At 37.9% G+C, this 27,671-nt stretch overlaps 1 protein-coding gene across 3 annotated transcripts in view; it reads right to left on the reverse strand.

Moving 5' to 3' along the window:
• LOC106868099 (fanconi-associated nuclease 1) overlaps positions 1 to 27,626 on the reverse strand; it is a 27,959-nt gene extending 333 nt beyond the window's left edge. The window contains exons 1-15 of one of the 3 annotated variants that reach the window (XM_089338802.1): positions 26,998 to 27,626; positions 23,022 to 23,236; positions 20,581 to 21,531; positions 19,962 to 20,102; positions 18,743 to 18,950; positions 16,635 to 16,769; positions 15,425 to 15,523; positions 14,401 to 14,535; positions 12,992 to 13,220; positions 11,734 to 11,895; positions 10,083 to 10,248; positions 9,350 to 9,546; positions 7,240 to 7,338; positions 5,074 to 5,202; positions 553 to 658 (exon numbers count right to left, since the gene is read on the reverse strand). In XM_089338802.1, coding sequence (XP_089194928.1) covers positions 553 to 658; positions 5,074 to 5,202; positions 7,240 to 7,338; positions 9,350 to 9,546; positions 10,083 to 10,248; positions 11,734 to 11,895; positions 12,992 to 13,220; positions 14,401 to 14,535; positions 15,425 to 15,523; positions 16,635 to 16,769; positions 18,743 to 18,950; positions 19,962 to 20,102; positions 20,581 to 21,531; positions 23,022 to 23,232 — 2,968 coding nt within the window. In that variant the 5' untranslated portion in view covers positions 23,233 to 23,236; positions 26,998 to 27,626. Of the gene's footprint in view, positions 1 to 552; positions 659 to 5,073; positions 5,203 to 7,239; positions 7,339 to 9,349; positions 9,547 to 10,082; positions 10,249 to 11,733; positions 11,896 to 12,991; positions 13,221 to 14,400; positions 14,536 to 15,424; positions 15,524 to 16,634; positions 16,770 to 18,742; positions 18,951 to 19,961; positions 20,103 to 20,580; positions 21,532 to 23,021; positions 23,237 to 26,052; positions 26,086 to 26,272 lie in introns of those variants that run through there. The other 2 variants (XM_089338801.1, XM_014913218.3) reach the window with 2 other exon arrangements.
• Between the last annotated feature and the right edge of the window lie 45 nt (positions 27,627 to 27,671).

The following is a 27,671-nucleotide window of genomic DNA, read 5'->3' on the forward strand; positions in this document are numbered from 1 at the left end:
ATAGACTTGTCTAATAATCCATACCAGCATATTAAAACAGAAACAGCATGAATTATATCCGTAATCTTTGATTTTTTTCTGTCCATTAAACAGCCACACACTTAACTATCCCACCAACCTACTTTATAAGACGAACCTTATGTAATAACAATCAGCTACAAATAGGAACTAACAATGCAGTACTTGAGGTTTCAACTACACTAAACCTCGATATTAAGATTATTCACAATACTTTCTCCTAGTTTCAGTTATTGACTGCAAACCATGCTGAAGTACCACGCCCTCTCTTTGTAGACGCATATCGATTCAAGTTCTGAGCCATTCCATAATGAAACAATACCACACACCATCCTAAGTTACCTCCCCTCACAGATGCAGCAGTTTTTATTTCCAACTATTTCTACAAATAATTAGGTTTCTGTCAGCCTGATTCCCACGAGTGTGGTTAGAAACCCTAAACTTCAGTTGTGAAACGTACAACCCATGCCAGCATGGACAACGGACGTTAAACGATGACGACTTTGAAATAATGAAAGTAAGGTTTTCTCTTACGTTTTATGTGACTGACTTCAGCATCAACTCCTAATTTGATGAGATAATCCAACCACAACATCTGTTTGGTGGACAAACGGTCACCAGGGCCTTTGACTTCCGAGATCTGTAAATAAGAATATTAACATTTAGATTAACAATCAGTAATACATTTTGTAATAGCTGTGTGGGTTAAGCTTGGATCCCAACCATGTGGTTCCAGGTTCAAGTCCCACTGCATGGCATCTTGTATGTGTGTAGTCTATAGGTAACCCCGAGGCGACCAAAGCCTTGTGAGTGGATTTGGTAGACGGAAAATAAAATCCGTGTCTATGTATACCATTGTCTAGACCAGGGGTTTTCAAACTTTTTGACTTGCGGACCCCTTTATATTTCAGGCTTTACCTTAGGGACCCCCTTATAAACGCTTATGAGATTTATACATAAATATTTGCTTAAAATAACATATATTTTTACATTTATTTATTTAACAGTATTTAACAAATAGGTTCATTGTCAATTAAAAGATTTCGATTAAAAAATATATGTAAAATCAAATTGCCCATAAAAAGTATTTGCTGTCCACGGAACCCCTGTCTTGTCCTTGCGGACCCCCTGTGGTCCGCAGACCACAGTTTGAAAACCCCTGGTCTAGACAGCACGTGATGGTTGTAAATGACCATCATCGCCATAGAAACGAGATTATTCGTTTCGGGTGTTTCCTGAAAAGACTTGTCTAGTTATAGCGACAGGAAGGGGATCCGATCGTAGAAAATGTGCCTTAACAAATTCCATCCGACACCATGCAAACATGGAAAAGCAGACATTAAATGATTTAGAGATCCAACTGAGAAACACCCACTAACTGAATGAAACCAATATAAACACAAGAGTTGTTTACCTTCAATTTCTGCATACAGACAAGAAAACTGAGGTAACACAATTACGTAGGTTGGTTTACTTTTGGGGAAACTGCCCAAGAGAAGTTCAGATCTTGTAGGACACTTTGTGTTGTATTTAGGAGCATGTCACTAAGATCTTGTTTGCTTTAATTGTCCGGATGAACAAAGATAACCATAATGAAGGAGTGGAGTTCGTTTAAGTGGTTAACAATACTAAATACATCACATGTTTCAATAATAGAACCATCCTAAAACTGTTTAGTGTTCTAAGTACAAAGGCAGTACTGTACCTCTTCATTAAGCCAATGGGTTAAGTGTCGTTGTCAGATTCAAAAGAACTCGTTACATATTTTTTTTTTTTTTTAGTATTTAGAAAAATTATAAATGTTCAAACGAATTTATATGACGAGGATTCAGTTGTTTGGTCAAGTGTAAAACTAGCTCCTGAATTAATGTGTGAGTGGCTGAGTAGAGCACATTAATGTATACCCTACCAATAATTGTCAGGCAGAATCAGTATGAAACAGTCTGTGACAAGATTCTCACTTTTGAATTACAGATGCAATCTGACAGGCTTCGATACAATTTCTTTTGACTCAATTTCACTCATGAAATACAGGTCAATTCAAGATGCCATACAGTAGGATTGAACCCAGAACTGTGTAGTTTCAAAATGAACTTCTTAACCATTCAGCTATACTGTGCCTCAGTATTAAGAAGGGTATCCAGCCACAGAAACCATGTCAAAGCAACACTGGAGTACGATGCAGTCCTTCAGTTCATTGGATCCTTTGTCTAATAGCTTAAAACAAGCATGGAACACGGATTTTAAATGATGAAGTCAAATATACAATCACAAGAGATACATATAAGCTATGAATTAAGTGGATGTGGGTTTAGTTCCCACTAGGAACTACACGCGTTCTCTTTTATATTATTTGTTTGAAGGTGTGTGGCTAAGAGGTTAGGGTAGTTGGCTCAAAGTTGTGAGTTCGATTCCTAGCAGCATGTGTCCTTGAGCAAGACACTTCATTTCTTCTTGCTGCTGCAGTCCTCAGCTGGCAAAATTGAGTTCTACTCATTTTTGAGTTATTCAAATGGACCAGCCTTGTCACGTTCTGTGTTGCACTGAATCTCCCCAAGAACTACATTAAGGGTCTGCATGTCTGTAGAGTGCTCAGCCACTTGTAATGCTAATTTCACAAGCATTGATCACACCAACTGGAAACCCCATCATTGTAACTGACAAAGTGACAGTTATCTCATTTGTTTGACACATTTTATAAATAAAAATCATGTACAATTTTTTTTTTTTAAACTGCAATAATTGTTTTTAACAAAGGCAAACACAAGGTCTGAAACTTAGAGAGAAAGGAATACTTGTTTATAATGGCCCCAGTAATTGACTGGCGCTTTATTTTATCAGCCCAAAAGGATAAAAGGCAATGTTTATCTTAGCAGGATTTGAACTCAGAAGGTAAAACCCTGCAACAAATATCCCAAAGCAGTTTTTTTTCCAATGTTCTATCAATTCTGCCAAACAAAGATCTTTAAGCATTTTAGAAACCATGAAGTACGAAGGGTAAACTTCCATGGTCATAAGCTTGGGTGTGGTTTTAATCCTCAACAAATTATTTCATTTCATTTTTGCTGCTAATGCACTTGGAGTTAACATAAACAGAGAGGGCAGAGAAATAAAAGAAAGAGAGAGAGAGAGCAGACCAATAGAAGGCAACTCAGAAATAATTACTCACTGAATGAAATCTAGCAATTAAATCTATTTATGATTCTTGCACAAAAAAATATTACTCTTTTACCCGTTTCAGTCATTTGACTGCGGCCATGCTGGAGCACCGCCTTTAGTCAAGCAAATCAACCCCAGGACTTATTCTTTGGAAGCCTAGTACTTATTCTATGGGTCTCTTTTGCCGAACAGCTAAGTTAGGGGGACGTAAACACACCAGCATCAGTTGTCAAGTGATGCTGGGGGGACAAACACACACACATACGTACACATATACATACATATATACGACGGGCTTCTTTCAGTTTCCGTCTACCAAATCCAGTCACAAGGCTTTGGTCGGTCTGAGGCTATAGTAGAAGACACTTGCCCAAGGTGCCACACAGTGGGACTGAACCCAGAACCATGTGGTTGGTAAGCAAGCTACTTACCACACAGCCACTCCTGCGCACATTCTGAGAAAGAAAGACAGCAAGTTGCAGCATTCTTGCTTTTCCAAGAATATTATCAGAACTCCAAATTAAACAAAAATTAGAACGCTAGACTAGATATATGGTGTACAAGGTTTTACCAGGGACGGGCATGGATGGCTTTCCTTTGATTTTACAGTCTTTGTGAGACTGTAATAAATTATTGATTGATGGAATAATTTAACATTAACATAAAAAAAAAAAAATCTATGAAATCTCAAAGTTAGAAAACAATGAAAGAGATCAAACAGAATGAAATCAATGAAGTGTAACAGTTCAATAGATTGATATAGAAGAGTTAATGGGAACATAAATATCCAATTTAATGGAGATCAATATTGTTAAAAGAGAAACAATAAAATGTACAGTTGTTGTTTTTAGCCCAAGTGAAGCTCTGATTGGGTAGACTTATGATGAAAGGCATTCCAACCACCATCATCGTCATCATTTAATATCCATTTTCCTATTCTTGCATGAATGAGACAGAGTTTATTGAGGCAGATATATAAATTGCGTGTATTCAATCACAGACGTTGCATGTCCTCCCAACATTTTAATACAATTATTTATTAACACTATTACAAAAGAGCTTTAGATTTTAGTTTCCTCTTTCAATCCAAAAAACTTAGTTTAATGTCTTCAAACTAACAAACTGAGTTGGTAGAGCATCAGACAGAGTGCCTTGTGGTATTTGCTTCAAATCTTTGTGTGTTGAGTTCAAATCCAGTCAAAGTCAACATTGCCTTTCATCCTTCGCATGTCAACAAATAAATACCAGTCATGTACTGGTGTCAATTCTCTCTCACTTTCTCTGTTGGAATCTGATTTGTTGTGCAGTGAGAAGGGTTGTGAGGAGACTATTAACAGTGTCCCTTTCCCCAGAAATGAAGGACAAAGTGTTGGGGCAAGCAACCCCTTCTCATGGAAAAACTGATATGATATCAGAACCAGTCAAAGACCATCCAAGGATGCCATACAACACAGAACAGAAATATAGAACTTCCTGTTTATAATCAGGAATAGGTGTGATTAAGCTGCACTGCAGAGTATTCATTTATCAGTGATCAAAGGCACGTGGTTCAGTGGTTTGGTTATTTGGTTCAGGCTCGTAAGGTGATGAGTTCAATTCCTTTCAGTTCCTAGCAGCAAGTTGTCCTTGAACAACGTGTATTATCTCTCATTGCTCCAGTCCACTCAGCTGGCAAAAATGAGTAGTACCTCTAATTCAAATGGGTCAGCCTCGTCATTCATGCTGAATCTCCCTGATTTCGGAGTTCAAGCAAAACTAAAGAACACAGACACAGTTTATTATCAAGTACCGTGATTGTATGAGATTAAACTATTAAGGGAGGGTGTATAAAGGAGATGAAGAGTGAATGTATACAGGAAAAAGTATAGAGAGAGAAGTCATAAAAATGCAACAAACCTTGAATTTCTTTGTGTTTACATTCCAAAGGGTTAAATCAGGGAACCCACTTCGAGTGTGACGCGGATTTTTGGCATACCTTCCAAAGATTCCTGCCAGAATCTTACCTTCCATACAACTAACCAGACCCTGGTATTAAACGAAAAAAATTATTATTTAATTAAAATAGAAATAAATAAGAAAGAAACAAAATATTTTTCACGCCCACCTGTGTACAAGTAGAAAAGATGAGGGGAGAGTTTTTATAAAGTAGAGTTTGACCGTGAAACAAAGAAGGGATAATGAGTGGTAGGAGGGTATTTACCCTAGACTAGCACTGATTAAGCAAGCTTATGAACAAAGATGGCCCAAATATGACCACCCCATCTTTTCTTTCCCAGGCATTGTGTAATTGGACAACAATATGTAAAGTGTCCTTTATTTTTTAAGAAAGTAGAATGTGAATCAGGGGACATCTGGACAATATTTCTAGCAGGTCGTGGTAGGAAAGGTTGTTGTTTAACCCCAGATCAACCCTGATTAAGTAGGTCCATGATCAAAGAAATTCCAACCATGACAGTGTATACTGAGTTCAAACACCAGGTTATTAGTGCCACGATACATTTACACACACACACACACACAATGAGCTTCTTTGAGTTTCCATCAACCAAATCCAGTTACAAGGCTTTGGCCAGCCTAGGATTATAGTGAAAGACACTTGCTCAAAGTGCCACTTAGTGGGACTGAACCCAAAACTATGTGGCTGGGAAGCAAACTTCTTACCACACAGCCACAACAATTGATACATAAGGATTTTCATGCATAAGCTTAAGGCCATGAATTTCAGGTGGATGAACAACTGGTAGTTATTTTATCAAATCTGGAGGGATGAAAGACAAGGGCACGATTTGAACTCAGAATGTAGAGGTCTGAAACCAAACTACATTTAACTATTTAGCCTAGTAACCCAACATCTCTGCCAATCTACCATAATTCCAACAATATTAAAGACAATGAGGAAACTAATATGAAGTCATTCAGCATGTTAGAAATAAGAACCAAGTCTCCCAAATGCTCCCTGTCACTTTGAAAAAGAAGGGACACATAGGATAAAGCAACCCTAGATACACCATGTCTGAGAGAAGGAGGGGATAGTCATTGCTAGAATGCCTTTGATCAGTCAAGGCTGACCAAGGGCTAAACAATAACAGCAATATAAAACATTGTTTATAGCCCCAGGTTGAAAATGGTTGAAAATGGTTGAGCTGACTTTGTGCTTTAGTGGCTACCATTCTGCATTTGTCTTTTGTTCTTCAAAAATAATGAATAATAATAATGGGTTCATGTTCTGCCACAAGGGCAGCAATTTTGGGGGAGGGGATGAGTCGATTACATCAACCCCCGGTGTTCAACTGGTACTTATTTTATCAACCCTGAAAGGAAGAAAGACAAAGTCAACCTCGGTGAAATTTGAACTCAGAACATAGCGATGGGCAAAACGCTGCTAAGCATTTCGTTCAGCACGCTAACAATTCTGCCAGCTCACTGCCACAATAATAATAATCATCATCATCGTTTAACGTCCGCTTTCCATGCTGGCATGGGTTGGACGATTTGACTGAGGACTGGCAAGCCACAAGGGTACACCAGGCTCCAATCTGATTTGGCAGAGTTTCTACAGCTGGATGCCCTTCCTAATGCCAACCACTCCAAGAGTGTAGTGGGCGCTTTTATGTGCCAGTCACATGGTACTGGCAACGGCCACGCTCAAAATGGTGTTTTTTATGTGCCACCTGCACGTAATAATAATAATAATAATGAATAATAATAATAATAATAATAATAATAATAATAACAATGAAGTTATTACATACAACACTCAGATGTATTACAATTCATCAGAAAATGCATGAACAGCAAACAGAATAATGCAGAGGAATTGAACAGAGAGTAAGTCTCCCTAGGACTGCACTATGCAATGTGTTCTGTTTTTGATGATAGCATAATGTGATAGGAGGGAGATGTTGCTGCTATTTCTAACACATCTAGTGACTCCATTGTTAGCTCACATATTAATGATTTCTTCTTAAGTAAAAGAATGGAAAAAGGAAGAGATGAAGTGGAAGAGAGAGAAGAATGACAAAACAGTTTCAGTTGTTTCTATGATAACAAATGTAAACAAACCTGCAATTCAGAAAGTGAATTAAACATCTCCCACTTGCCACCTGCAAGCATGCAGCCATAATTGTCTTCCCAGACTTTTGCTATTTGCTCATTTAGTTCCTGCAAGAAGAAAAACAAAATAATTGAACAATTTAACAAATCATGGCCGAGATGACTGGACTTGAGAAGACACTTCCATCTCAAAAAAATGAGGCCCTGTCTAGCCTTACCTCACAGTGTATCCCTACTACCGTCCCTTGTCACTGACCTCCCCCTGCCCCACCTCTATTTCCTTCTTTCACTTCCTCTCCCTCAAACTGATATTCACTGCATCTAACTAAATTCCTATCTCTAATCATTAGTCACACTTTTCACTCTAAAGCACTTACCAACCCACCTTTTGCTCCCTATTCTATTCTCTTTTCATTTTCACCAAGTACCTTGTATCTCTCTCTCCAGATGGGGAAGCCATGTATTCACTTTCAACAAGATACCTGCTCTTGTCCCCCACCCCTCACATACTTTGATATCCCTCAATATGAGGAGCCTTGTCTTACAGGTACCTAGTACACTCATTAGTACTGGTGCCATGAAAAGCACCCAATACCCTCTGTGAATTGGCTGGCATTGGAGTTTGGCAAAGACATCTGGCTCTTCAATTCATTTCGAACCATGCAATACATGCCATGTAAAAAGCATCCAGTCCACACTGTGAAGTGGTTGGCGTTTGGAAGGGCATCCAGTCATAAAAACCATGACAAAACTGACCTCACTTGTGCTGGTGCCATGTAAAAAGCACACAGTCCACTCTGTGGGGTGGTTGGTGTTAGGAAGAGAATCTAGCCGTAAAAAAAAAAAAACTATGCCAAAGCAGACACAGAAACGGTGCCGTCTTCTGCCAGGCCAGCTCCTGTCAAACTGTCCAACCCATGCCAGCATGGAAAGCAGATGATGATGATGAAGATGATGATACATATGGATGGATAGATGTTATACATGACACAGAGTGTATTAAAAGAATCTAAGATGAATTTAATGTAGCTAAACAATAGCTTTAAAATCTGGGTCCATAGCAATTTGCAGGGCTCAAGTCAGTCTGTACCCGCCATACATAGCCGATTTCCAGTTCGAATATTTGCTACTACCACCAAAACCTTCACTCTGGTTTATATCCACCCATGGCTTCCATGTTCATCACAACGCCTTTTTACTCAACCGGGCATCATGTGTGGAAAGATGTAAATGCTCCATGTTCAACATGAAAACATGTTCTTACATTAATTCATATTATTTTGCTTGCTACGATATTTTGATATCTTGAAAGATATAACTGGTCATCAGTTGCCTTTTCCAAAAGAGGCATAATGCCTAAGACGTTTAGTTCAGAAGAGGATGTTGAGGTGTTCATGCTGTCCCTTGATAGTATTAGTGCTGTATGATGTGAAATGCCTACCACCACCTCTTGTTCTATAAGGAGAACTGAGCAACTAAAACTAAGCAATAGCCATGACTGACCCTAGGTAGTCCAACCCACTCCTGTACTTTAAACTGAGGTCTCTACATGAGTGTAAGACTTGCGACAAATAGCAGCAAAATGTCCTTCAAATCACTCAACCAGCAAAGGGTATGTTGCATAAGGTGGCCCTGGGTTCCCCGAACGTAAGAAAAAGACAGGGTGGTCATAGCTGGAATGCCTTTGGTCATGTGTGACCTAGGGCTAAAGTACAGCATCACAAATTATCACAGCAGGGTTGAAAATAGCCATTAGGAGAAAATACTGTAAGATTATCCAACATTATCACTTGGATAAGAAAGCAAGGGGGACAACTCTGAACGTTTTCATATCTTTTTTGCCTTTTCAAAAACGAAAAATTGGATAATTTGATAATTTAATGCATAAAGAGACACTGAGCATGCGTCTCAGATCATCTTCAGTTATTATATCTGCACACAAAAAATATAAAATACACACACAAAAAATATAAAATACACACACACACATACATTATATAGAGAGAGAAAGAATGTGGGGGGGGGGGGGGATCAATAAGTAAGAAAAGTGAATAGGATTGATGAATATTTCTGTTCAGGAAGAAGGTAAATATATACGCACACACGCAAAAAGCCTCACCTGTAGAGATGCAGTGGAGATGAACTGCAAACGCTCATCGATGGCTTCTTTTCTGTTTAAATAGAAGTCAGGAGATGCCATGTCAAGGGGACATGCTTGAAAGGGACTAATGAAGACATCAGGTATGTCCATGTAAAGGATGTCGAAGAAGAACAGAGCAAAAAGGAAATGCATGATGGAACCTTCAGCGTGCAGACCTGCAACAGAAGACAAACGATGTGAAATTAATCAATATCACATTTAATTAAATAACATCTTCATTAACACTTGACCGAAACAATTTAACAGCTAAATCTCTCACAACATCAGAAGTAGAGAAACTGAATTTGTTGACAAAAATCACCTAAATTCCTTCTGCATCATTGGGCAGTTTTACCAAGGTGCATGGCCAAGTGGTTAGGGTGTTGCACTCATGATCGCAAGATCATGGTTTCCATACCCACACCAGTTATGTGTTGCGTTCTCAAGCAAAACACTTCATTTCACATTGCACAGTCCATTCAGCAGTAAATGGATAACCTTGTGACAGGGGTTTTGCAAGCTGTAATTGGAACCTTCAGTGATGGAGGTTTTGTAAGCTACATTTTGCATTCAGCAATTAAAAGGATGAATAGTTGAACCCATAATGTGAATCCCAACTGGTTGGGACTGGTTGTTCAACCAAGTCAAAAAAGGTTGATTGATTGATTTACCAAGTGAGGATAAAATCCTGTGTTAGAATTAAGTTTCTTACCTTGTGGATAGCCATTATTCATGTAATGATTAAGAACCAGAATTTCAACAGTACACATTACTACATCTTCAGAGGAAGTACCATCTGTTGCATCATAATTATTAGTAATAAACCGATACCTGACGCCAGGTAAACCACATTCTAATGTTTTACCAGTGATAAATACCTGAAATATTAAATAAATACACCACTGTTTATTATTTCTATAATCAAGCATTTGGTTCACAACATCTCAATAAAGCAGCTCATGTTATTTTGTTATTTTCATTTATCTTCACTGTTTGACATTTATTTTTCCCGATTTGAAGGCATGGCTGTGTAGTTATGAGGTTTGCTTCCCAAGTACATCATTTAGGGTTCAGTCCCACTGCAAGGCAACTTGGGTAAGCATCTTTTATTATAGACCTAGGCTAACCAAGACCTTGCAAGTGGCCCTGGTGGATGGAAACAGAGAAGCCCATCATATGTGTGTGTGTGCATAGAGAGAAAGAGAGTGGAAGGGAGTGTGTGTATTCATGTCGTCTGCCAATATATACTGGTCATCATCATCATCGTTTAACGTCCGCTTTCCATGCTAGCATGGGTTGGACGATTTGACTGAGGACTGGTAAACCGGGTGGCTACATCAGGCTCCAATTTTATTTGGCAGAGTTTCTACAGCTGGATGCCCTTCCTAACGCCAACCACTCCGAGAGTGTAGTGGGTGCTTTCACGTGCCACCGGCATGAAGATCAGTCGGGCAGTATTGGCAACGGCCACACTCAAAATGGTGTATTTTACGTGCCACCTGCACAGGAGCCAGTCCAGTGGCACTGGCAACGATCTCGCTTGAGTAAAAATTAATAAACCTGTGATTTTTAACAAAAATAATGTGTTATTTGTTCTGTCCAAGTTGCACAAACTCACCCCATTAATGCAGTGAACTAATTATAAATTGGTTCATTAAGGAACCTGTAACCAACTTCACAGTTCTTCAGCAAATACAATATAGACACAATACTGCTGACCTGAGTGTATTACAATTAATATTGATCCCAGGAGGATGGTAAGCAGTGTTAAATTCTGTAAGAATTAAACTAAAAATAGCAAGATATAAAACTAGGCATCCATTTATATTACTTTGTTACATCCCTTTAGATTACCCTATAAAGAAAGCAAAATTAAAACAAACAAAACAAACATATTAATTAAGGTAATTAGAGGTACCAAAGTCTTTCAGGCTAACTGGTTTTTCTGAAACATGGGTGGTCACCCTGGTCAGCACTCACTAAATGAAACAAATATTGGCTTCAAAGTTTAGCACAAGGCCAGTAGTTTGGGGGGAGGGGCTAAAGTCAATTAAATCAACCCCAGCACTCAACTGGTACTTATTTTATCGACCCTGAAAGGTAAATCCAACCCCAGCAGGATTTGAACTCAGAGCCTAAAGATGGACGAAATGCCACAAAGCACTTCACCTGGCATGCTAACGACTCCGTTAGCTGACCACCTTAAATTAAACATATATTAAATTTATGAAAAGAATTAATCAAAATACAGGTATCAAGGTAAATTAGTGCAAACTATAAGAGGTTCTGAACCATCAGTTAGTGTTGTACCTGTAATTGGTGGTTTAGAAAAATTCCTTCGACTGTAAAGGTGTGAAACATACCTTAGGAGCCTCAACAACAGGTTCATGTTTGAGTTTCTTTAATCTTTTGTGCCAGCGAGATTTGGAATCTTTGCAAATTTTTTCTGCTCTTAAATATAAAGAATATCTGTGACCAACAGAAACCAAAGAGTCCTTCAAACCTTTTTCTATTATGTCCAGAGCCTGGAAACAAAACAATAACAAAAAGAAAATTAACAAATTTTAACACATAAACACACATACATGTGCATACATGCATGCAAACACACTCACACAAACACACACATACTCATACATACACACATATTATATATGGTGAACAGGCATTGGCATTGGAACATCAGATGGGAGTTACCTGGTGTTTCATACTCTTGCTTGCTTAATGGGACCCTGAGGCATCATCATGTGTACAGCCAACCAGGACCACCAGCACTCTCCATCACTGATGGTCCCATGCCAGTCCCTCTGCATCCTCCAAGGTGATGTTGAGCCTCTGGAGACCCTCCCCAGTCACATCCAGTCAGCTTTGCCTTTCATCCTTTCAGAGTCAATAAAATACAAATGCAAGACAGTAGACTGGTGGAATTGGTAGAGCATCAAATGTGACGTCCTGCAGCTTTGGTTCTGAGTGTTTACAGTCTGACAACAACACCTACAACATTCACTCTGTGCACGCAATTAGACTCGGGAAGTTTGTGAGGAACCCATTGACCCAATTTGCTGACTTTTACAGTGGCATGCAGGTGTCAATGAATGGTTGAATGACCAAATCCAAGCATCTTTTGAAATTCTATGCAACATTTTCTATAAGTATTTCATTTTGTTCACTTTCTTTTTCTTAATCATGATTATTATTTGAATAATCATTTATTTAGTCATATGCAAATTTTACTCATGTGTTTGGTGTAGACATCGATCAAGTCTACTTTTAGCTGTCATCTACTCAGACTTCCAATCCGCTTTTAGACAAACACTTACAAAGCTTAATTCAGTTCAATTAAAAAGTGTGGATAAGCAACACATTGCAGGCCACACTATAATTTGAGAAAAAAATTTATCTGTGCACAGGGTATGCATCGCTCCTCTGGTGCCTTTTTTATGTCATGTGTTTTCTCCTTGTTACTGTTTAACTCCCACCACCATTAAGTCAGTCCAGATCAAGCAGGAGGAGAGGGGGGAAGGAGAGGGGGAGAAAAGGAAAGAAGAAGAGGGGAGGAGTAGGGTAGCTGAAAGGGAAAACATGGAAACTTTGTTTTCAAAACAAGACTAATTGCTCTACCTTGCCTGGTGACTGCAAATGTTGATCCAAGTTCAAGGCCAATCGATCATACCAACGACCTCTGTGGCTGCAGCCATATATGTCCTGGGACAGTAACTCCTCTAATATCGCAACAGCATCTTTGTAGTTCCTTTGTCTTTGAAGCAATTCAACCCCTTGGAAGAGGATATGGGAACAAACGTACCCAGTGGTACAATGTCTCAGAAATAGGGGTAGTTTCTTGTCCCACCTAAACAAACAAAAATAACAAAAGATAGCATGATAGCAACAGCATTAATGAGTTTTTACCTGGGTGTACTATACCACCCACCTGTGGTATCTACTTATTACTAAGTAGATCATAGCACATCTTGGGTACCTACTTACAGCTAAGAGGACTGTACCATTCTACAGCTACTTTTGACTAGACTATACTACTATCCTGTGGTACCTACTTATTACTAAATGGACTATACCAGTAACGCTCATCAAGGCCCAGACAGACCACAAGTGTTCCAAACCGAAGTTATGGTGGTCCACAGTGCAATTATAAGGCCTGAGATGTCACTATTTTTACATAAGACAATCTAAAATCTGAATCAATTATAAGTAAATTTACATGTATTTAATTATACAATGTTTGATTAATTTCTTTGACTTTGCTTGTGCCACGTGAAAAGCACTAAGTCCATTCTGTTGAGTGGTAGGTGTTAGGAAGAACATCCAGCCGTAAAAATCCTGCCAAAACAGTTGCAGAAGCCTAATGCAGGCTCCTACCTGACCGGCTCCCCCATGCCAGCATGGAAAGCGGATGTTAAGCAATGATGATGATGATTGTGTTGTTACAAGAGTCTTTCTAATTTTGGCACAAGGCCAGCAATCTTGAGAGGAGGCAGGAAGTTAATTACATAAAACCCAGAACTTAACAGTGGTTCCTAAATCCAATGCCAGGGGTAGAACACAGAATACTGACCACTTAGCTTAGTTATTCAACATCTAATCAACTCAGCCATCTTTTACCAGTTATATAACTAACACATCTATTCCTCCATATATAGCATAACTTTGAAATAATGAGGGAGCCTTTACAGGGTTGCTTGATATGCTAGAAATAGCAAGCAAATCTCCTACAAATTATATCCTAGTGTCTTAAATAAAGAAGCAAAGCATAAAAAATACTTTGTCTTTGGATTTCTTCTAACTTCTCGGAACAAATTACACTCTTAGGAAACTTGGTCTGGGAAACTCATCAGTTTGACTGGCACCGCAATCGTCCATAGGACCTGTGACCATAGACAAGACAGTAGCAATTGAAAGACATTTGTCTGAGCAAGCCTGACCAGATGATGATGACAAATGCAAACAAACCCACACACACACACAAGTTTAAAGAGAGAGAGAGAAAAAATTACTTTTCAAAGATAACTTACATTTTTATTCTTTTGTCCTTTTTGTTGTCATCGTAGAGCATTTTGGCTTTGAGGTAGACTTCATAGGCACCAGATAAATCCTTCTTCTCCATTCTAGAAACCATTTCACTGTCCAGTTGAATAGCATCACCATACCTAGGAAAATACCAGAAGAATACATAGATTTAGTGGAAGCAGGGTAGTAAAGTATGGAGGCCTGCACAAACCAAAATATCCCAATTGTAACCCACTTTAGTTTTACTAGATTTTATGTAATAGCCAAGACAGTAGTTACTTGTCTATTTCATATAATCATCAGAAACCCATTACTTTGTTGGTTGTAGTAAAGTATGGAAGCCTGTAGTAACTAAAATATCTAAACCATAATCCAGTCAGGTTTCACTAGATTTTATGTAATAGTCAAAATAGTAGTTACTTATGCATATTTTGTGTATTCATCAGAGAATCCCATACCTCTCTCAGCTGAGTAACACCAAAGAACTGGCCTTCATAAAAGAATTTCTAATGAACATCATTGTTTCATCATGACTGTTCTATTGCTCAACATGGTCAGTCATCTCCCACACCCTCCCTCAATCCCTCCAGCCCTCCCTTCTAAAATGTCATGCAGCTCCTCCACAGTAAGAGACCAGATTTGCTCTGGCCCCTTCTCTCATACTTTTGCCCCATCATCTCCTAGCATAAAGCCCTCCCCCTCAGGATTCATAGTCTTGCAAAACTGGATGGCCTCACTAGTGTTAGTGACACAAAACAGCACCCAGTACACTCTGTAAAGTGGTTGGCATTATGAAGGGTATCCAACTGTAGAAGCCATGCCAAAACAAGCACTGTAGCATGATGCAGTCTTTGGGACCGTAGGAGCCTGTCAAACTGTCCAACCCATGCCAGTAATGGAAAATGCGCATGTGATGACAATTATCCCATTTTAAAAGGGTCACAGGCATTGCCCTTCCCCACTCTGGCTTAATTGAAAAAAAAAAAAAAGCAAAACTATGTAAATGAGTATTAATGAGCTTTTTTTTACCTGATTAAGTCATTTCTTGATTGAAAGATTTCTGTTTGTCTGTGAATTTTATAAGTGGGGAACACAACACGACCAATGTTTACTTGCAGCATCTGAAACCTGAAAATTTAGAACTTGAGTAAATATTCTAACAGGTGATATCAAATCCTCAAATCTTTTGGATTCTTGGTTATAGCAAAATCCACTCTGGTTGGATTCGAAATTAAAACTAAGACATAAAATGACAAAAAATATACATTACTGATTCATAATGACTTTCATATCCTACTATATATATATATATATATATATATATATATATATATATATATATATATATACATATATATATACATATATATATCTGTATATATATACATATATATATAGGAGAGTATTGTAGTTTGTTTGAAGCTTTGTGTATTGTTTGTAAAAAAATGGGTTTTGAATGGCACAACAATGCACTATAATAACAACAATGGATTATAATAACTGCTGTAATTTAATCATCCATAGTCTGATATAATATTTTGGAATATAAAAATTCCTTCTTCAAATATCCCTAGTAATTGACTTACACTGACCCCAGTGTCCAACTGGTACTTATTTTATCAAGCTTGAAAGGATGAAAGGCAAAGTCAACCTTGGCAGAATTTGAATGTAAAGATGGACAAAATGCTGCAAAGTATTCTGTCTGGCATGCTAATAATTCTGCAGCTCACTGCTTTAAAATAATAATAATAATAATAATCCTTTCTACTGTAGGCACAAGGCCTGAAATTTTGGGGAAGGGGGCGAGTCGATTACATCGACCCCAGTGCTCAACTGGTACTTATTTCATTGACCTCGAAAGGATGAAAGGCAGAATTTGAACTCAGAATGTAAAGACGGATGAAATGCCGCTAAGCATTTTGCCCGGCATGCTAACAATTCTGCCAGCTCATCACCTTAATAATAATAATAATAATAATAATCCTTCTGACTATAGTCACAAGGTCTGACAATATAGGTGGGAGAGGGCTAGTCAATTACATTGACTCCAGGGCTCAACTGGTATTTATTCTATCGACGACAACAGGATGAAAGGCAAAGTCAACCCTGACAGAATTTAAACTCTGAATGCAAAGACATGGAATGCCGCTAAGCATTTTGGCTGAAACGCTAACATCTCTGCCAGCTCACTGCTTCAATAATAATAATAGTAAGAACAATATGAAAATTAGCAACTTACAATTGTGCAGAAATTGCACCACCAGTTTCGTCATCCATAGAGTTCACACACAATGAGAACAGAGTTAACAAACGTACAAAAACAGAGCGATGAGATTCCACTAACTTAAAGCATGGTCCAAGAAGTTTTTTGGCGCTGTAACAAATCAAATAAACAACAATTAGAATTTATGAAATAATCCAATAAATGGTTTCAGAAATGTCAACTTTCAATGTTGTTGTTGATGGTGTTTTTTAAATCCATTTCAATGCTGATGGAATAGCAGAAGTCTGGAACAGTAGACTTATAAGTAAAGACAGACATTCCAGTGTATTCCTTTCTCAGGTGTAAATTTTTTTTTTCAAAGATGCTCAGGTGTGATCTGAGGGGGATTTGACTGCTATTTCTTGAGGAATTAGACATTCATTACTATCTGCACCAAATCTTGTTCACTAAACCCACAACAGAGAATCTACATGGTCAGTTAAGATGCTAGAAATAGTAGCCAGATTTTCCTCAATTCACACCTTGCTTTCTTAAATGAAAAAAGACACTTCAAGTAATTTAGTCCTAGATATCCTTAAAAAACAACAGGTTGGTCACAGCTGGATTACTTTCAACAACAAGACTGCTACATCAGGGTTAAGCAACAACTGTTCACTTTATTTTCAGCTCAAAAAAAAAAAAATACAGATCTTCAAAGTAAGACAAAGTAAAGAGGTGGATTAGTCATGGCTGGAATGGATCATGTCAACTGGATCAAGGCTGAACTGGAACTATAAACAGTTAATACCATTTGTGACTTCAGGCCAATATAACACCCTCCCCTGGCACCAAATCCTTATCTGCTTCTTTTATTATCATCAATGCCAAAATTAAAAGCAAATTTAACTCCAACCATGGAATTAGAAGCAGGGAAATAAAAAAAAAGTTTAAAAGCCACCAACTGTGATATGATAAAGCTTTTGATTAAGCTTTCAGTCATTTACACCAATTCTCATCATCATTTAGCATTTGCTTTTTCATGCTTACATGAGTCAGAAAGAATTTATTGCAACAAGTTTTCTACAACCAGATGCTTTGTCTGTCTGTCATCAACCCTTTCCTTTTTCCAAGCAAGGTAATATTTCCCAATGGCCAGACAAGTTTTCACAGAATATTGGGAATGAACGATATGCATTTACATCACACAATATCAAGACAAGGAGACGCACACACTAACATCTTTTACCTTTTATTTCAGTGATTAGACTGTGACCATGCTGGGGCACTGCCTTGAAGAATTTTTAGCTGAATGAATCGGTCCCAGTAATTTCTTTTTAGCTTGGTATTAATTCGATTGGTCTCTTTTGCCAAACCACTAAGCTATGGGAATGTAAACACACCAACACCAGCTATCAAGCAGTGGCGGGGGCACAACCTCGAATTCACTCTCTTTATCATCATCATAATGTTTTGTTTATTCCTACCTCCTATATTTTCCTGGTTTACAAGAGTCAGGTGAGTCCCACAATGAAATAGTTCCCATCTCAAGGACAGTTGCTGCTATAGCTGTTCTACACACAGATATCCTACACCAAATTGACAGTAAGGCCACCAGTTAACTGTTATCAACTCGTTCATCAATACACACCAACATCTGGCCCACAGACATGCTGCCTCTTCTCTCTAGCTTTTCTACCAAGACTACAGATATCTCCGATTTGAAAAACGAGTAAAGGTTAGCAACAAGAAGGCCATGTGGTTGTAAAACAATACCTCAATAATATATTCTTGTAACCCATGTTAGTTTGGATAAACACAGGTAAAAACAGATTAACTATATGACTGGTCAAATGTTCCCTTCATTCAGACAGTCTCCAATCACTCATCTCTCCTCCACTTGTCACCCATACTGTGTTCCCTTCACAGGACTTACAGTAACAACTGCACCATATCCTCCCTCCTCTGAATATCATCCCTCTGGAACCCCTTCCCTGCACATGATTTTCCTGCAGCAATAAAATTAGCTAAGCCAATCTCAGAGGATCTATAAAAGTCATAGCCCCTGCCTCAATGTAAATAAAAACCTTCTTTATATCCCCCCCCCCCCCGCCACTTTTTCCATTACAATAAAACAAAAGTGTTACCGATTCATCATTGATTTCTCCACAGTTTGCAATCCATTTGGTTCAAAGAGAGATCTGACAGACTGTTGTTTGCAGTGCTTCAGTAAAAGGTCAACTATTTGTACCTTGGTCTGGTTGGAACAATTATGGTAAAACGATTTGGCAACTGTTCTCAAATCTGCAGAAGGCAAGAGGTGTAGTGTCTCCTCCAGGCTGGTCAGGTTTTGTTCTGAAAATGAAATAAATGCTACTATAATGGACAAGAATAAAACGATAGAGTTTGTTAAAAGTTGAAATGCAGAGGGTCACAGGAAAGGCTTTGCACTATTCTGTCAGTTCCTTTGTTCTGAATTCAAATCCTGCCTAAGCTAACTTCATCTTTCATTCCTTTAAGATCAATGAAAGAGATATCAGTGAAGAATTAGGGGCTGATTAAATCAATTATATTTCTACTTCCAAATTTACAGACTGGAACAAAAGTTATAAACATTATTATTATACAAATGGACACAGACAACAGGTGCTGTTGCTGGTATTATTATTATTATTAGTTGTTGTTGTTGTTGTTATTGTTATTAAGGTGGTGAGCTGGCAGAATAATCACCACAGTGGACACAATGCTTAATGGAAGAAGGCTGGAGGGTATATCAGCCGAAACGTTGTGTTAACAACAAACAAGATGAGGACAAATATCTGTCGAATGTAGATAATGTGTTTGATATAATCAACTAACTTCTCTTCTCAAATTTCTGGCCTTTTACAAGAATCATTGTATAACTGTCAAGTATTTTGTTAATTATTTCTTATCTTTCAGATATCTTGAAGAAGACAAAGAAAACTCCACTTCAATTCCATGAAGATTCTATCTTCAGCAAAACTGTTACCTAAACAGCTGTGAGACATGCTTTCATTGTTTTGGGTACCCATGTAGTCATAAACAGATACGCTCTCAACTCTCCCATTCTTGACACGGAGGAACACTGAGGATATGACAGCAGCTGGGGGAAGAAAAGGCTTCACCAGTATTGGGTTGATACTCATTTACAGCTGAGTAGACTGTAGCAACATGAAAGGAAGTACTCTTGCTCAAGGATACAACATATCACCCAGTCAAGGAACCAAATACACAGCCTTATGATCGTGAGCCCAACATCCTAACCACTAAGACAAATGTTTATATACAACAAGAACAATAAGAAGAAAGAGAAAACGCAATCAGATAATTCTCTGAAACTCTCACCTGAGTGGGCCAAACCAGCTTCGATTAATTCATTTATAAAGCTTGAAAGGTTTTCAGCAATCTCTGGATACTTTATCTTTATCTGCATTCTCCACATCAACTTGCGTGAAAACATCCGCACATACAGTTTCTGGGCAACCTCTGTCAGAAGTAAAAAAATTCCATCTTTAAAATGTTATTCTTCCTATTATCTTCATACAGGTGCTTGGGGCTTACACATTAAACCTTAATTAATTCTACACCTTCTATCTTCAATTCTATAGAATCTCACCTTAATTCTTAGGAATCTTTTAATTAGTACTATATATTCTTTGCTTAATTCTATAGAATCTTTTTCTTAATTCTAAAGTATCTCTCGTTAATTAATTCTATAGAATCTCTCATTAATTCTATAAAATCTCTAGTTAATTTTATAGAATTTTTTAATTCCACAGACACTCTCTCAATTAATTTTATAGAACCTCTATCTTTAATTCTATAGAATCTTTAATTCTATAGAATTTTTAATTCTATAGACTCTCTCTCCTTAATTCTATAGAATCTCATTCCTTAATTAATTCTACAGCAAATGAAGTAGTCATAGAAAATTCATGGAGACAAACCGAATTTGTAAACTGACCTGAGAGTCTGTTAAATTTCTCAACAACTTCCATATCATCTTCATTGAAGAGGGATCTGTAATAATCATCTTCTAACACCTGTGACATCATTGCCATAAAGTTCTCCAGATAATAAGGGACACGGAACTTGACATCTGTATCCCCATCAGCCTCCATCTCTTGAGGTTGAGATCCAGTTCCTTCATCAAGAAATTCATCAGATTTACATTTAGATACAGAGCTTTCGAGACCATCCACAGGAGATGAATCGATGCTAGAAGAATCTGAAGAGATTGGTTTTCCAAAATCAGGTAAATTTAATTGCGGTTTCTGTTTTTGCTGCTTATCACCTGCTTGTTCTGCCAGTAGAGATTTGCTCATATTCTTTGATGATTTTGATTCACTGGATAAATCTATGCTTGTACAGTCCACTGTTTCTTTAACAATGTCCGAATCCAAAACCTTGTCTGTTCCTGGTTCATTTAGATTTAATCGACAAGAGTTGCTATCATTTGTTTCACTTTGCGAACACAGAATATTTCCTTCTAACACTGACTGCAGTTTATCATCACAGAGTTTGTCATTACCATCCAATGGCAATGCATGTTGTAATGTTTGTGTTGTTGTTGTTGATGGTGTAACTTCAGTTTTATTTGGTACCAAGTGATTATTTGATAATTCAATATCATTCTCATTAACATCTAATGACAATGGATTAAGCATCAGACCAAGACTTGCAGATTCCATTTGATCCTTTGAAACTAATGAATTTGTTAAACAATCTTCCATTCCATTTTCTGTTATGTCAATTACTTCAATAACACCATTAGATAATTTCCCCCCCTGTTCCTCACTTTTTTTCTTTTTCCGCTTTAAAGACAGTCTAGTTTTTAGAGAAGTTCTTCCACGTGATTTAGATGTTTCACTTTTTGTATCCAAACAATTCTGTTTACTGAAGAAGGATTCAATCCCTGGAGAAAGTGAGAGAGAGAGAAAAAAAAAGAGCATATATAAAAATACAGAAGCAAAAAACGTTATCGCTACGCATATATTCATCGTTGCCTAAACCCTTGTCAACTCTGTGAAGCAGATTTACAATCAAAGGCATTTCAGCTGGACCATTCTGGTTTTTTTTTTCATACCCACAGGGAATCCAGGACTGCATTATGCAATGTAGTCTTTTCTATGGCATTTAAATGTGGGATTTGAAAAAAATCTGGCTGCTATTTCTGGCAGATCGAAAATGCTTGTAAAGGCTCCCTAGCCAACTCAGCATATTTGTCTATGATGTAAACAGAGATACCATTTACATCAATTTTATAATTCACTGCTGGCAAAAAAGGCAGCCATATATTATTGTTAGTATGATCATAGTTCCCATATTACAGGTAAACAACCCTCTTTATCCTGCTTCTTTCAAGACTTACTTCATTCAACCTGGAAGCTAACAGAGGTTAAAAACAGGGAATAAAATAAAGGAAAACATCAGTGTTCCTCTGTGTGTAAGAGAGAGAGAGCATAAGACATTGAGAGTGAGAGGTGAAAACAGTCTCAATCAATCAGTTGAGAGAATTCAGCCATAAAATATTTGGTAACAAAAGCTGTGTAATGAAAAAATACAAATTTACAAAGTATTTTAATACAACAAAGAGTGTTAATTAAAATTCAGATTGATGATGATGATGATGTCAGAGAGTATTCCATGTTCACCCTGTCATACTTTATCCTAAACTATTCATCACTGCATGTCCAGACTGTCTCACATTTCACTTCTTTCTATTCATCATTGCAGGGTAGATTGTGCAGTAAGCATTTCAGCAAATGGAGACATGGTATTTCTGGAATAAGAGATCTGTAAATCAAGCCTAGACATTCAGCCAATTTCCTGCTGACCGTATGTCTGATCAAACACTGCTGATCTGGGGCTACACAACAGAATTGCTAATACAACAACCCAAAATCAAGCCTCCTGATTCAGCCTTGGTCAGTTGCTCTCAACAAAGTTCAGATGCAGTTCACTTTATAATACTACTGACACATCTGGAACAGGCCTGCTCTTACACACACACACACACACACACACATACATACATATATGAACTAGACTGCATTCAAAATTGGCTATCCATTTAATTGGCACCAACATGTTACAAACATTGGTTCCCATGTGCTGTTTCTTCATTCTGTCTCTTCTGATGCGACTTTGAACTAACATTTTGTGTCCAACCAAATTCACCAACTCTTTCTCCCATCATCGCATCATCAAACTGACTCATATAACCTACATTACACAAAAACTGGAAATCCTCTTTGTTGACATTTATCCAACACAAATTAACATTGAGAGGTTCAAGCTAAACACCAACTGTATCAATCATTAATTCTCTAAGGGACTACAAAGGTCATGGTGGTGCTGCCCCTCTTCTTGTAAATAAACAACAAAAACACAAAACTACATTACCTTCTGAATCATTTGATGGATTTCGTTTTCTTTTATGGACATTCACAGGAGATTCTGAGCTACAAGTCTTTTTAACTTCAACACTATTGACATCTTTTCTGTCTCCAGAGTGATTTTCAGGGGATTTCTTAAAAAAGTGCTCAATTTTGCACTGTTTTCTCATTTTTGAAGAACTTTCCTTTGCTGGGAGTTTATGGCTTTTACGAGCCATTCTTCTGAAATTTAAGAATTCAAAATAACATTGTGTATATGTGTGTATCATCATCATCATTTAACATCCACTTTTCTTTGCTCATAAGAGTTGATTAGAATTTTTTGAAGCAGATTTTACAACTGGATGCCTTTCCTGTCACCAAACTTCACCTGTTTCCAAGTAAAGTAATGTTTCCCCATTACTGAACATGTTTTAAGAGAAGATTGGAAATGAAGGATATCGCTTGTATGACATTCATTTAAAACTATCACACAATACCAAGACAAGGGCAGACACATACACACACGATAAGCTTCTTTCAGTTTCTGTCTTGTAAATCCACTCACAAACAAGACACAGTAGGACTAAACTGACAACCATGTGGTTGAGAAGGGAACTTCTTAAGCACACAGTCAAGGCCTGTACAATGTATGTATGTATGTATAGTCTTGCAGGAACTTTGTTCATAACCATCAGTATGCAGTAGTCTCGTAGGAACTTCCAGTTTTGCTCTGTGTTATAAGTCTATCATTTTTCCCTTCCAAACTATGCTAATAGAGAGAGAAAAGGTGGGGGAGAGCGATCAAGTTACGTATAGCAGTGCTGCTCAGAAGTTTGCTTTGCAACACTGGCACCATGGGCAAATGTCTTCTACCATGAGCAATGAGTCAACCAGTTTTGAGAATAAAATCAAAACAGTGTGAAGATCCACTGGAAGGTCCATGCCTCTTCCTGGATGATAGACTTCATCCATTACCTGGTTTAACACACCCACCTAGCTCTTGAATGCCTTTAATAGAGTCCCCTCTTGCAAATATTCACTCCAGGTCTCTGATCTGAGGATAGCTTCTTCTTCCCTGATAATCTCAATGGTCTGAGAGAAGTCAGTGATGTTTTTCTCCCTCCTTTCACTAATCCATTTAAAACACATTTATACCACACTGCCACTGATTACAATTGAAGCTGTCATGATAATTATTCGCTCCTAAATAAGACTAGGATTATAATTATTGACCAGAATTAATTATTAAGTTAATGGTGGTGGTTTTCTCCTCAGTATGGGCAAAATTATAATTAACTAAATTATCTTGGTTCACAACATTAATCCTTTGCCTGCCCCAAAAAAAGCTTTCTTTTCATAAGTCCCAAGATACTCTGCTAGTTGAATAAAAATGGGAATGGGTAATCATTTCTACGATAAGGACGCCAGGGAAATATGTCCTGTGTGCCACAAGAAGGGAAAAGGTTAAACATATGAACACTGTGCAGGAGAAGTGCCAGAATAATTTCCTACAACCATTTTTATAAATTAGATAGATCAGCCAATGATGAAGCGTTTACACGGTTGGCGTACTAAAAATAACAGTTAAATCATACCCTATAGCCTTAAAAAAAAGGACAAAACCGATGGGTTTGTCATGGACGGAATATCTTGTTTCATAGGTCTATTGGATAAGAACTACTTTTGCGAAGTCGTTCTTAACCTAGTTCAATCCGACACTATTTGGGGCTAAGCGATAACAAATAAGCTGCAGTGTGGAGTTGAAAAGACAATGACTATCTTGAATTAGACAGACAAGAGCAGGAGAGGGGCTAACGAAGTAGCGTGGTTGCTCCATCTGCTAGAAATAGCAGCTAAACCCTTCAAATAACACAATATTATTAAGATTAAAGGACAAGTGGGATAATACAGTCTGGGTACACTATTCCCGAAAATAAGAGGACCTGTTTGGTCAGGACAGAACCTAACCTGAAGGATATAAAATAGACAGGGTCAAATCAACGAAGAGCCTCTACATAGAGGCTCGACCTGTTGGGAAGAGTAGCAAAATCTCTCTCAAATAACAACCTAACATCTTAAATAATTAAAGGAGACACAAGAAAATATTGTCCGGTACTACTAAAGCAGTGCGGACCCGAACGCGCAGTCGCGCGTCCGCGCTAGCTAGTCGTGAGTGGTCGATCCTAACCCTAACCCTATTCCTAACCCTAACCCTAACCACGTATTCATTTGCACACGCGGGTTGGGGATAGGGTTAGGGTTAGGGAGAGGGTTAGGGTTAGGGTTAGGGTTAGGGTTAGGGATAGGGTTAGGGTTAGGATCGACCACTCAAGACTAGCTAGCGCGGACGCGCGACTGCACGTTCGGGTCCGCGCTGCTTTAGTAGTACCATATTGTCCTACATACATCTAAAAGGATAAGGTAGTCACGTCCGGAATGCCTCTGATTAAAGAACTGCATTATCAGGGCGTAAACAACATACATATATGGAAGGCGAGACATTTGACTAGAGTCAAATTTATAACAAGATAAGTCTTATATTTGTTAAGTTTATATATAGATGATGATGAAACTTATTGCCTCTATACCTCCGCTACAATTTTGTTTACTTTTATTCTTCAGTTCGTGCGATAAAAATGTCATGTTTTGTTGAAGATAGCCGACCTGGGGTTATACAACCGACTAACACTCGCATGTGACGGCGATGTAGCCACATTCTGCTAAAAATAGCTACTTAATCTTCTCAACGAACAACATATTAGAAAATGTGGCTTCTAGACAACTGTCTCTGGTGAAAAAATTCAGACGAGATGGTCACAGCCGGAAAATTGATGATTTTACTCGCGCTCAGTTAAGAACTGACAACGGACTAGAAGAAAAAAGAAGTGTCAATACTAACATTTAGAAATTAAATACGAGAAAAACAATGACAGAAGATATTACAACTAGTAAATAAATACCCAGTAATGAAAACATAAAATAAATGCTAAAGAAACCAATAAACTGAATTGAAGAAAGACTAAAATAAAAGTAAATATCTCGAGTGAAAAACTTACAATTTCGCGGTTTTGGTCCAAAGAAAATATGACAGTGGAACAGTCACTTGTAAGCTAGCCACACTTTCGAATCTACCCTGATTAAAAACTTTTGTGATTACTATTGCACATCGGCAAAAGGCAGCGAGCTGGCAAAGCTGTTAGCATGCCGAACAAAATACTTAGCAGCATTTTTTCCGACTTTACGTTTTAACTTCAAATATTTCCTTCGTGGACTTACCTTTCACCCTTTTGGAACCGATAAAATAAGCACCAGTTATGTCCTGGAGTCAATGTAACCGACTCGTTCCCTCCCCAAACTTTCAGGCTTTGTTCCTTTAACAGAAAGGATTGTTATAATGTGTTCTGTCAGAGTCTCGGCGACTACATTCTTCCGGTGATCAATCGATGGTCAAACCTCTTGTGACGATTAGATGTCCATCGGAGAAGGGGGAAAAAATGGTAAAAAAAAGTCACAGTAATAAAGTCACAATTTTGGTTCGGAAAAAAGTCACATTTTTACAAACTCACGCAAACTTTGTCTTGATTAAGTTTGTAAACTTAAGACCAGTTATATTTACTATTTTTCATTTCTGTCTTATTTTAATTTATATCCTCAAATAATGAGTTGTGAAATTATTGCTGAATTAAGATCAATAGCTGGAAAGACCTTGACTAGTATCCTGTTAAACAGACGAAATGTGTATACCAGTCCAAATGTCTTGCCTGGGACTCAGTGTGGTATAATCAATGTGGACACGATCTGTCTTCGTCAAGTTCAGAAAAAATGTGTTAAGCAGAACATGCCTATGTATGCAATGTGTTCACAGACTTCACAGTATCTGTGAAACCTTTCTTATAGGCACTAAGGCCTCATTATAAAGAGGGGGACATTACAAAGACAGATAATACAATACAAAACGTGGGGTACATAAAGCGAATGATGAAATGAAATGAGTAACTTACAATATGATGACGGAATGGCTTACGAGTCCCCCAAAGCTCGCAGTTTCATTTAACAGTTTTCTTATACAGTTTGTTATCGTTTATGGTTCTTTCACGGGTGGAGATGGAGTATATGTAATCTGGGTATACCCCCACTTTTAAATTTTGTTTTTTTTTCACGGAATCCTATGTTTCAGACCATGGATTATCCGATTCTGGAAAAGATTTTTCAAAAATCTCAATTTCAAAATTTCGATCCCCCCCCCCGGTTTTTATATAGATCCACAGGGTAAACCTAACCCTTACTCAAACCCTAACCCTGACCCTAACCCTAACCCTAAACCTAACCCTAACACTAGTTTTGTGAGATTTGGCTGTTATTTCTAGCATGTAAATAGCCTGCTTGGTGGGGGGGGGGATTGAAATTTTTCAAAAAATTTTTTTTCAGAATCGGAATCTCCATAGCCTAAAACGTGGGATTCCGTAAAAAAAATTAATAAATAAGGGGGGGAAAGGTTCAGATTACATATAGTCCATCTCTACCCTTTCACGATTATATGTGGCCTCAATTCCTCCGTCGTTACGACGCTTGGTAAGGTGTTATAACCCACATACAATCCACTTCGTTGGAAATCAAATCTGTTCGCTTCTCGCAGCTTCTTCGCTATACATTCCTCCACCACTATTGTTTTTGT

The sequence above is a fragment of the Octopus bimaculoides genome, chromosome 21 (assembly GCF_046866305.1).
Source record: "Octopus bimaculoides isolate indiv1 chromosome 21, ASM4686630v1, whole genome shotgun sequence".
In the NCBI taxonomy this organism is placed as follows: Eukaryota; Metazoa; Mollusca; class Cephalopoda; order Octopoda; family Octopodidae; genus Octopus; species Octopus bimaculoides.